The 12206-nt window shown below is 43.1% G+C and overlaps 1 protein-coding gene across 1 annotated transcript in view; it reads left to right on the top strand.

Moving 5' to 3' along the window:
• Positions 1–875: 875 nt before the first annotated feature.
• Positions 876–12206, top strand: part of TRIM9 (tripartite motif containing 9) — a gene marked incomplete at both ends in the record, with an annotated part of 64486 nt that continues 53155 nt past the window's right edge. The window contains one exon of the mRNA XM_083349969.1: positions 876–1715. Coding sequence (XP_083206095.1) covers positions 876–1715 — 840 coding nt within the window. The remainder of the gene's footprint in view (positions 1716–12206) is intronic.

The following is a 12206-nucleotide window of genomic DNA, read 5'->3' as shown; positions in this document are numbered from 1 at the left end:
GTGCTTAACATTGGACAGTGTCAAAGAAAAGGACAGCAGAATGAGCATCCAATGTAACTCTAAATGAAATATAATCTCCCCAACCGGATGCTCTTCAAATACGTTAGATTAAATATCTCAAAATTCGCTGCTAGCAATCTCTGGCTGGGAATTGCAAGTTTCTGACCAACCCATCCTATCAATTCAAGAATTCTGATAAACTATTTGAGAGGCGGGGTACGTCTGAATGCTAACTGGTGCGCAGAAAGAAAACAGAAAAGGACGGCTATTGCCATTAAGCTTCCTACTCCTCGCAGGAGAAAAAGGGAAGTGGTTATTAACGAGATTAATAACTAACTCTTTAGTTTCATGGAACGGAGAATTTGCAAGGAGTGTGTGTGTGTGTATGTGTGTTGCATCTCCCACACCCTTTCTCTCACACACATACACACATACCTCTCCCCCCCCCCATGATTACCAATTGCATGTCCGAGGACATCTATCAGGCTCAGGCGCTCTCTGCCTTTCACAGCAGTACCGCCGCCTGCCTCTTATTCATGCAGTGGAGCAGGCGGGGTTGAAAAACAGGCCGGTGAAGCGAAGTTTCCCGAGACAGGCGGGGGTCTAGGAGACTGCCTTGGTCCAATGGCGTCTCAGCACTCGGCGCAAACGGCCAATGATGAGCCAAGAGGGCGGAGCTCACAAAGCGGTGGGAAGGCTGCAGGAGTTCAGAGCTGGCATTGCTTATCTAGCTTGGCTCGGGGTGAGCCAAGCTGGAGACGAGCGCGGCTCGCTTGGTTGGTTCGCTGTCCGTGGTACTGAAAGCGCGCTCACTCTTCAACTCCTGTCCCATCAGGGCCGCTGAACCGCGGCTCGAAGGCGTTGAGAGACCCTCCATGGAAGAGATGGAAGAGGAGCTCAAATGCCCGGTATGCGGCTCCTTCTACCGAGAACCTCTAATCCTACCCTGTTCACACAATCTGTGTCAGGCATGTGCCCGAAACATCCTGGTGCAGACGCCAGAGACGGAGTCGCCTCAGAGCCGGCGCGCCTCGGGGTCAGCTGGCTCCTCATCTGACTATGACTACCTGGACCTGGACAAGATGAGCCTGTACAGTGAGGCGGACAGCGGCTATGGCTCATATGGTGGCTTTGCCAGTGCACCTACTACACCATGTCAGAAGTCACCCAATGGTGTGCGTGTCTTCCCTCCAACTGTCCCTCCAGCTGCACATCTCCCACCGGTTTCAGCCACTGCCTCATTGGCACCGGTGCCACGCAATTCCTGCCTCACCTGCCCACAGTGCCATCGCAGCCTGATTCTGGATGAGCGGGGCCTTCGTGGTTTCCCCAAGAACCGTGTCTTGGAGGGTGTCATTGACCGTTACCAGCAAAGCAAAGCAGCTGCTCTGCGCTGTCAACTGTGTGAGAAGGTACCCAAGGAGGCCACGGTCATGTGTGAACAGTGCGACGTCTTCTATTGTGACCCATGCCGGCTGCGCTGCCATCCACCACGGGGTCCCCTGGCTAAGCACCGTTTGGTCCCTCCAGCTCAGGGCCGGGTCAGCCGGAGGCTCAGCCCACGCAAGATCTCTACCTGCACTGACCATGAGCTAGAGAATCACAGCATGTACTGTGTGCAGTGCAAGATGCCTGTTTGTTACCAGTGTCTGGAGGAAGGCAAGCATTCCAGTCATGAGGTGAAGGCGCTGGGCGCCATGTGGAAACTGCATAAGGTCAGTCCTGGGATGGGGTCTCCGACTAATGAACAGAGCAAGTATGATAAAATACCTTGGCAAGAGATGAAAATCATCATTTCAGCCTTTGCACTGGGTCCCTGTGATCTTTCTCCTAAGTATCCATTGATCTCTCTTCCCTCTTTCTTATAGCTGTCTTTCTTTCTCTTACTTTTTCTCTAAAACAATTTTATTCCAATCCTCCTGTTTTAGTGTACCTTTTCTTTTACTTGTTGTCCATAAATGTTTACTGGAGCACTGCTCCCATCATACTCAGCCAATGATGGAGTTGTAGCCCAGCAATGCCTGAAGGCATGCTGTGGAACATAACAACAATTCTGGTCTTCCTTCTCTCAACTCTTGATTTCTTCACCAATATTAGAATCATAATCCTTCATGGCTAGATGACTCGTTCCTCAATCCATTAGTCTATCTTTCTTTTCCATCTCTCTCCTCCCTGTTCCATATTTTAAGCATTTATGCAATGTGTAGTTTTTATTGTCATCAAAGAGCTGCTTCCTTATCTTTTCATCATTTTTCCCTCCCTTGATTTCCTCCATCTTATTCTTCCTCCTACCTCTAATGAGTCAGTCTCCCTATCTGTAAACAAATTTCACTTCCCAGTCTTTAATTCTCTTTGCTGGAATTCTAGCGGTCTATCCTGCCAACTAATGTATGTGTCCTGAAAATGCATCTTGATTTTGTATTCAAGAAACACCTGAGCTGGTGTGTCACATATTTTGCCCGGCCTGCCCATCTTCTTTGTTGGCTGCCATTCAAGTGTTTGCACCAAGATGCCTGCAGTAGCAAGCAATAAGATACTGGGGGGCTTGGTGGGGTGAGTTTTACACTGACGGTGAATGCAGCTGGGGGAGGAAGAGGGGAAAAAGCAGGGATGAGATTGCTGTATTTTTCCAGTATCCTATGCTCATAGGATAGGATTAACTGGCCTTCCATTTCCTTTTAAATGTCTCTTTGTCCTCATTTAGGGAATGTTATCATGGACTTCACTACAGAATCTTTGTATAGCTAGAGGTTGCCAGGCAGATTGCAATCCCTGAAATGGGAAGAGCAGGGCTTCTACAATCACCTAACTCTCTTTGTGCTAATATAATGGTAATGAGGACAGAGTTTATGTTCAATGATGGCTGGATGGCGCTATAAAATGTTATAAGTCACTAGTGAAAAAAATGGTCTGAATATAGAAAATGGCTCTCTCTACTTCCAAGTACACAATGATATGTGTTGTTTATAAATGGAGAGAAGGTATTTTGGACACAATTAAAGGAAGATTTTTCACCAGTATTAAGTGAGCATTAAGCACTAACATAGATCCCAGGGTTTAGTCTGTCTCAGATTAATCTCTTAGCTGGCTAGCTGATGGGGAAGGGCCCTTGGAGAAAGGGGCACATAACTAAAATGAAACCTGTTGGGAGAGACTTTAAAGATAGCAGAATGTGTGAATGTGATGTAGAAGAAAGAAGTAGAAAGAAGTTGTATAAGAACAGATTTCTTCTTTGAATATGAATTGCTTCCTCTGCTACGAGGAAGGTGTGTTTGCCTATTTCAGTTTCTCCATTTTTAATTTTTCCATGTACCATATGTCAAATCTGATGTGTTGAATTTAAAGATTTCTCATCTTCCAAAAAAACATTTACACACATACAAAAACTACTTTGGGTGCACAGTTCTACTGACATATGCCTATTGTCCTAATAAATCTACCTTTTGCAAATAACTTCACTAATAGAAATTTGTACATAATTCTCACAAATATATGGGTTTTTTTGTTGATTTCCCCTTTTATCGTGGTGTAATTAGGAGAATTTTGAATTGTGAATGATAACTAAATTTCAGGTTGTGTGTTGCATTGAAATTATGGAATTAGATATGTTTGCATCTGATTTCTCCCTATCTCTACTCTGCTACTTGGTAATGCATTTTCTTCACAAACTGGGCTACATATTCATGACGTATTAGAAACAGGACCAATATGTGCAAAGCTGAAGTAGGGATATTCAGTTCATAGGGTAGCAACACGTTAGCTTTTATAATGTGTTATGGATAACAATACAATACAAGGTGTCCCAAAAGACAGTGCCGTTTTAAGCTTTAAAAACTGCACTAAGACTTTTGGGACACTGTATAATTCTTATGACTATACCAGATAGAATTGTAGGTAAAGGATTCTATACATATTGTAATCCATTTTTTTCTCAATGCCTCTACATTGAGCTTTTGTAAAGTGTATTTTTTTGTTTATTTGTTTGAATTGAGTTATCCCACAAAATATAAGTGAAGAGAGTGAAAAGGATGTAATTTTATCTCCCATTTAAATATCCATTTCTCCTTTCCACACCCTTACCACCCATCCTATTTTTCACATAAGATCTGGCTACATGGCAGCAACCCCATTTCTGAGGTAACTAGGTAGAGATGTGTGACTACAAAGAGGATGGATATCCTCTCATCCTACATATACTTATGGAACATGCAGGCATTTTTACCTACCCCTTGCTGTGCTGTCCAGGTACAGAGATAGGATTGGTATTTGCAGTATTACATATCTAGGATCTGGTGCAGGGGATGACTGTCCAGTAGCTTCTGCTGATAACGGGCTAAAATACACAATACAACAAACCACAAACACTTCATGGAAGCTAACCCAGATGAAGTAGACCTTCAGTTGAATCACTGAAGCCAAACCACCATCTTAACTTATTCATCACACTTTGAAGACACCCCTGAAGACACCATAACTTGTTTAAGTTATGACTGGATTGAAACCATGGATTAACTTGTCAGACACCTGCCAAAGTCTCCTCTGCTGACTTTTGGTCTCCTAGTCTGGCTGCTGGTTCTCATTTTTACTCTTTATGGAAGCATTGTGAAGAGTCAAGCAGAGCTCTCCAGCGGTCTTGTACTCTGTTTCTGAGTAATTATTTTAGACCAGTGGTATTCAGCCTCAACAATTTAAAGATGTGTGGACTTCAACTCCCAGAATTCCCCAGCCACTGATGCTGGCTGGGGATTTCTGTGAGATGAAGTCTACAGATTTTAAAGTTGCTGAGGTGGAGAAATACTGTTTTAAATTAAGGCTGAAAGGAGAGGGTAAATAAGTGGGGAGAAATGAAGAGGAAAAGAAAGAGAAAACATGTGGAGATGTAGAGTCTGAGAGCATCTCACTAGGGCCCCATAAAATTGGAAATTGCTAATGGAGAGGAAAAATGAACTTTTGAACTACTTCCCTTTACTTCCAATTGGTTCTGCCCATTAGGATATAATGTAAAAAGCCCTTTGTGGCCCTCTGTGGCCTCTGGCCAATAATTTTTTTCCTGTCAAAACAGCAGCCTAAGAGTGACCTTTTTCAGATAGATTGACATCATTTCATGTCAGGGGCCTGCTAACATGCTTTAACCATGGGAAATAGCTTCACAACCAGCACAGGAACAACGCTCTGTTTGTCTTGGCGAAGGACAATGTTTACTGCTCAGGCAAGCAGAAGGAAGGAATTCCTCATAATTTATATCTGTCAACTGCTTACACAAGTGACAATAATTTAAATTATACCTGGAGCCTCAGTGCAATTTCAATAACCTTTTATTTTACTCATGTACTAATTTTATTTCATATTTCTAAGCCCAAAGACTTCTGGGCAGAAAACAGTAGAATAAAAAAAACCCCATAGACTTCTCATTCCTATTAAAAACCATTGTGGTGCCCCAATCAATTGGACTTTCGCACAATGAAATAAGTTTTAGCCTGCTTATGAAAATGTGTTGGCTACTATGCAAGATCTGCCATTCGGCTACCCCCATATAACCTGGAGCAGACTTTCAGCAGGCTCTCTTGTGATGACTAAACTGGGCCTACAGACTATATTCTGGCAAGGTGCTGCTTGCTATATTTTGGTGCTCTGCTATGTAAGGCTTTAAAGATAATGTCTAGACCAGGGGTCTTCAGACTTGGCCCTTTTATGACTTGTGGACTTCAACTCCCAGAATTCCTCAGCCAGCGTGCCTGGCTGAGGAATTCTGAGAGTTGAAGTCCACAAGCCATAAAAGGGCCAGGTTTGAAAACCCCTGGTCTAGAACTTCAAATTGGGTTCAAAGTCTACTGCTAACCAGTATTATGAGTCTAAAATAGATGTTATTCTGCACTGTGGGATTGTCTTACCAGGATTCTGGTTACTGTGCTTTGCCCCAGCTATAGTTCTGGATTATCTACAAAGGGACCCCCACATATATTGTATTGCAGTAGTCCAGCAAGTGATGATAAAGGCATGAATTATGGCAGGGGTCTTCAAATGTGACCCTTTTATGACTTGTAGACTTCAACTCCCAGAATTCCTGAGCCAGCTGGCTCAGGAATTCTGGGAGTTGAAGTCCACAAGTCATAAAAGAGCCAAGTTTGAAGAGTCCTGAATTATGGACACCAAGGCATCCTGCTCCAGGTATGGCTATAATTGGTACACCAACCACACCTGAGTGAAGCACACACACCCTCCCCAAAATGTCACTTACATGAGCTCAAGATTAATTATCCCTTCCCCCTGCCTTTTTTATTCCCAAAGCTTAATTTCAAGTGCTTTTAAAGTCAGCTAATAAATATTAGTCACAAAAGAAATGAAGCTGCACTTTAACACACATACATACATTGGTCCATAATCCAGACTGATGTCAATAGTAATAGGTGGCAACATCTACTACTTGGCTGATCCTAGAAAACAATTAGTAGATTTAAATGTGGAAATCCCAAGGCTGTAGGCAAGGAGGTTTCAAAGAAAACACCCTCAAAGGAAGGCAGTACAAACTACTTGCACTGTTATTAAACAACAGCCCAACGTGGATATGTCTACGGAATTATGTTAAGCCTTCGAGTTAGGTCAGACTTGGACATCAAAAACATGAATATTAAAACTACTTTTACTGTAGGATTGCAATAACAGAATTTTGCCACTCTACAAGAATACTAAGGAGGATCAAGTCTGAAATGCTTTCTCCGTTCTCATTCTAGCTTTGGCCTCAGATTTCTCTTATCTGACCTTTGCCTTTGTCAGATAAGAAAAATCTTCCTCCTTATCTTCCTCCTCTTCTTCAGGGTTACTCTCACAGTCCATTACAAGTTGTGACACTTCATTGAAAACACTTCATTGATGCTGTTGGTGAAAACACAGTCAGGAGTTGCTGTAGATCTCTATATACATTCTCCCCACCACCACCATCACCACACACAGTGGGGAATGCCTTCCAAAGCCATTTTGACTGGGGATGCTAGAAAAACTGAGCAGTTGGCTTCTAAAGGTGCTTCTGGCTGCTAATGCCTGACTGAACATTATAAACAAACACTTTATTTTAAAAACAACAACAACAACAAAGACCCACTGGCACTCTGGTCAATTTAAGCCAGGAACAAGAGCCAGGTTCTGTCCACTGTTGCTTGCTCTTTCTGTCCCTAATGACTGTTTCTGCCAACAAAAGGGTTTTGGGTCACCATATTTTCTATTTGGGGATATTACTTTGTCATTTAGAGTATTCCAAGGGCTAGTGGCAAATGATATATTCTTTAAAAATGGTTAGCAAGGTCTTGGTATTCTGTGTTTAGTGGGACATGAGGACTAACCCTCTACATTGGCACCTGATATTTGGGCAAATATAAAGGTGATTAAACCCTGCATTATGGATATGCAATAAAGCAAGAGATGGTGATGGTAGTTGCCTGCTTTGAAAACTAACATACAGGCCACTATTCTGATTTGTTGTTCTTTAAGTACTTTCTCCAAACTGACAAAAAGTGTCTCAACTTTGGTGAAATTCTTGACATAGTTCTACCCATTTGGAGTGATTGCTCTGCTCTTTGCAGCCCTTAGCAACTCCCCTCTCCCACACAGACATACTGTATACTAAATTGTATACATACTATATACTGTATAAGGCTGCAGGAAGTGGGTATGGCTAGTCTAGAGAACAGAAGGACATGACAGCAGTGTTCCAGTATTTGAGGGTCTGCCACAAAGAAGAATGGGTCAACCTATTTTCCAAAACACCAGAAGGCAAGATGAGAAACAATGGAAGGAAACTGATCAAGGAGAGAAGAACCTGGAATTAAGGAGAAACTTCCTAATGGTGAAATCAATCAACCAGTGGAACAGCTTGCCTTCTGAAGTTGTGGGTGCTTCATCACTGGAGGTCTTTCAGAAGAGACTGGCCAGCCAGTTGTCTGAAATGGTGTAGGTCTCTTACTTGAACAGAGAGTTGGGCTAGAAGTCCTCCAAGATCCCTTCCAGTTCTATTCTGATTGATTAATTGAAATGCAACCAACATATAATTGCCCACATTTAACCCACATCAGCACAGCTTAAAAATCATAGTCATCCTTTTAGAGTGAATTAAAGTGATACTATTTCTGTTTTCCCTAAATTATCAACTGTAGGTCCATCAAGAGCCTAGGAGATATCAAGGGACTGGTGACAACACACAGCAGCTAAGATTCTAATAGGCTTCCAATCTTGCTTAGGTTTTCTGTTCAGCGTAGAGAGACAGCATATTTCCTAATTATTGTTACCCACACTCTCTTTCTTTCTCACATATGCAAACACATGGCTGCATCTCCTTCCAACTTGCTTTTCTAAAAGCCTACCCTCAGCCAGTCACATATCCAGTGGGACTAGAGAGAGTACAATTTGCTCATCAAGCAAAGTATAATTAAAGCTAAATGTGGAATCAGTTTAGTTGGGGGGGAAATGCCTGGATGCCAAACCCATTAGCATTAGGCACAACACTATGCAAATGTTGTGGAGGTTAGTGCACAGGAATATAATCCCATCCCTCAGACCCTTCGACCACACTGTTGCTTGGCCTACTGTGTGACCCATACCTGAACAGTACACGTGAGAGGGACAATATTAAGATACAACTGGGCACACCTCTCTTCTCCATCCCCCAGTCCAGCCAAATATGCCTGTAAAGAGATACACACATTTTAAGAGCCTTGGTGGAGCAGTGGGCTAATGCCTCCTTAAGTAACACCAGCTGCCTGCAATTAGTGCAGGTTCGCATCCCACCAGGCTCAAGGTTGACTTATTGAGCTCTGGGAAGTCGGGGAGGGGGGGAGGGGAGGGGAGGGAGGTGTTGGGGAGGGTTGGGGAGAGGGGAGGGGGTTGGGAGGGCTTTTGTCTTAAAAAAAAAATGTATTGTAAAACTTTTCAATAAAAAAAAAGGTTGACAGCCTTCCATCCTTCCGAAGTAGGTAAAATGAGGACCCAGATTGTTGAGGGCAATTAAGCTGACTTTGTAATAATTTATTTATTTATTTATTTATTTAAATTCCATTTATATCCCGCCCTTCTCCGAAGACTCAGGGCGGCTTACAAGCTTAGCAGTAGCCTTCATTCTATGTATATGCCTGCTTATTAGGGCTTTCACACACACCCCCAAGCGGCATTATTACAAAGTCAGCTTAATTGCCCGCAACAATCTGGGTCCTCATTTTACCTACCTCGGAAGGATGGAAGGCTGAGTCAACCTTGAGCCTGGTGGGACTCGAACCTGCACTAATTGCAGGCAGCTGGTGTTACTTAAGGAGGCATCAGCCCACTGCTCCACCAAGCCCACTGCTCCACCAAGTAATAATGCAACTGGGGTGTGTGTGAAAGCCCTAATAAGCAGGCATATACATAGAATGAAGGCTACTGCTAAGCTTGTAAGCCGCCCTGAGTCTTCGGAGAAGGGCGGGATATAAATGGAATTAAAATAAAATAAAAAATAAAAATAAAACCACCTCTGTCAACCAAATGCCAGAAAAACATTGTACGCCGAAGAAAAAGCAATATGTTTCTTTCTGGAACACGCCTGACTACAGTACCTCATTCTTCATTATATTTTCCTTTTTCATTTGAAGCCCTTGGCTGAAGGGCCGGTGCTTTTAACTAATCCTCCTTCTGTTCTCTTGCCCTTTCTCTTCCTCCATCCAGCTCTTCCTGCCTTCCTTTTAGCTTCTCTCCCTCCCTAGAGGCGTTTTTGTTTCACTCTGCTCCAGTAATCTCATTTCTCCCTTAAGCAACAGTGGGCATCCAGGCACAAAAGATGGCTTGCTAATTACAACCCGGGGGTGTGGCGGGATCTTCTTCAAGGTCATCTGAGCTCAGGAATCCCTTCCACTCGACAGGCGAAGTGGCCACTACAGGAATCTAATGGTTGGGAAAGGCCAAACGGGGCATCAGATGATTTAGTCAAATTGTGTTGCAATATTTTCCAAGAAGAAGCCAGAAGGCAAGCAACTTCATCTCTCTCAAAAGCTGGGAAAAATAATCCATCTTTTTAAAAGTAATCTCTCAGAGCGGTTGAACGAAAGATGTCTGGAATGAATGAGATTTGGGGGCGGGGGGGGGGGGAGAATATTACTAAATTGTCCTCATACCTAACAGGCAGCCTTGAGGAAATTATGAACTTCTTTGTTTCTGACTGGATTTTAGGGCCAGTCTGGTCCCCATTCTTCCCATTTAAGCCCTATGAATGGTCTCCTAGCCTCTGATTGCAGGTAGTCCTCAACTTATGACCACAATTGAGCCCAAAATGTATGTCGTTAAGTGAGAAATTTGTTAAGTGAGTTTTGCCCCACTTTACAACTTTTTTTTGCCACATTTGTTAGAGGAATCTGGTTTCCTGATTGTTTTTGCTTGTCAGAAAGTCGCAAAAGGAGATCACCTGACTCTGGGACACTGCAACTGTTATAAGTATGAACCAATTGCCAAGCAGCCGAATATAAATCACATGACTATGGAGACGCTGCAACCGTCATAAGTCCCCTTTTTTCGGTGCTGTTGTAACTTCAAATGGTCACTAAATGAACTGTTGTAAGTCGAGGACTACCTGTTTTTGAAAAGCCTTTTCTGTGTGGGTGTGAGGTGAGTGTGCCTTCGGATCAATTTTTGGCTCCAGGTGAAGGCCTGAACTAGTCCCGGCAGTTTCCTTGGCAAGGTTTTTCAAAAATGTTTGCTATTGCTTGCTTCCTAGAGAGTGTTGTGATTCAGGGTCAGCCTGTGGGTTCGGCAGGTGGATCGGACGACTCAGAGGAGGAGGAGGGGGGTGTTGAAGACATTGCTGAGGGGGTTGAAGATCTTGCTGATGAGAGCCCTCAGCCAGGCCCCTCCCACTTGGTCACCACGGAGACCCAGCTGTGTGAGCCTGACAGTGTGGATGAAGATGACCCACAGCTGGCCCTGTTCAAGGATGCCCGACGCAGGAGGCAGTCAATTAGGAGTAAACAGAGGAAGGCAATGGGGCTTCTCGGAAGGAGGCAGAGAGAAGCCATGCCCTGACCTCTATATAAGGGGAATGTGTGGGGAGGGCTGGTTTGCTGAAGGCAACCGCTTGGATAGTTTGTGTTTCTTAAAGCTCCTGTTTCTTGGTTCGTGTCTTGTTTGTTTTTGTAGCTATAAATTTGGCAGGCGTAATTCCAGCCTCTTGCCGTTTGTAAAGGCCTTTTCTGCAGGGCTGGTAGCAGGCTGGTACAGAACACAGAGAGAATGACAGGCCCATGATCACTCAGGTACCTTTGCACCTAAGACAGGACTAGAACTCACAGTCTTCTGGTTTCTAACCTACTGGGTTCAAATCTGTCCATACCATGCAATTTATCTACAGGGGAGACGTTTATCTACACGCAGTTTATCTACAGGGTTTACAAGGATAGAAATATATGAAGGGCTGCAGTGACTGACAAAGAGTATGAACTAATTTTGAGCTACGTTTCTGTTCTTTCTCTTACATCAGGCCTTTATCTGATTTTATTTCTCAGTCTTATTCCCTCTGTTTACCCTGAAAGGGAAGAGCACGATGGTATGTATGAACATGTGGTTTCAAAGCTATGTTCAGACATTCATTCAGCGAATAGCTTTTTTCTGGAAGTTATGCAAATGGTCCCATTTCATTATTCAGAAATTGGGCATAGTAAGAACCAACTTCAGTAGCAATGGCCAGAAACAATCGTGATCACTTCCTTTTACATTTTATAAAGGTATTTTTTATTTTTTAATTTCATTTATATCCCGCCCTTCTCCGAAGACTCAGGGTGGCTTACAAGCTTAGCAGTACCACTTTCTGTCATGAGTACTGTGCCATATGCCAGTTTAAAAGGCTGGCATCCTTAGCTATACCCTGGATATATTTTTCCCGCGTAAAATCCCAGGTGCCTGCTAAGGGAGTCTGATTTTATTGCCACCTTAAATTATACCTGTAAAACAAATATGCATATAGTATACTCATTGGTATCGTTAGTTCTATTGCTTGTCAAAATGATGCTCCAATTTAATTTTCACTTGCCATGGATGTTTTGATTTTAATTTTAATTTAATTAAGTTTAAATTGGGGGTTTATCATGGACCTTTTATTGTATTGGTACTGCGATTAACCCTCAAGAGTGATAAAAATAATTAAATAAATTAAAAGTATTTCTCTGGTGTCTTAAATTTTAAAGTGCTTAACATGCACA

The sequence above is a fragment of the Vipera ursinii genome (assembly GCF_947247035.1).
Source record: "Vipera ursinii genome assembly, chromosome: 1".
NCBI lineage: Eukaryota > Metazoa > Chordata > Lepidosauria > Squamata > Viperidae > Vipera > Vipera ursinii.
Note: the sequence above shows the minus strand (reverse complement) of the source record. Positions and strands in the feature narration are given on the sequence as shown.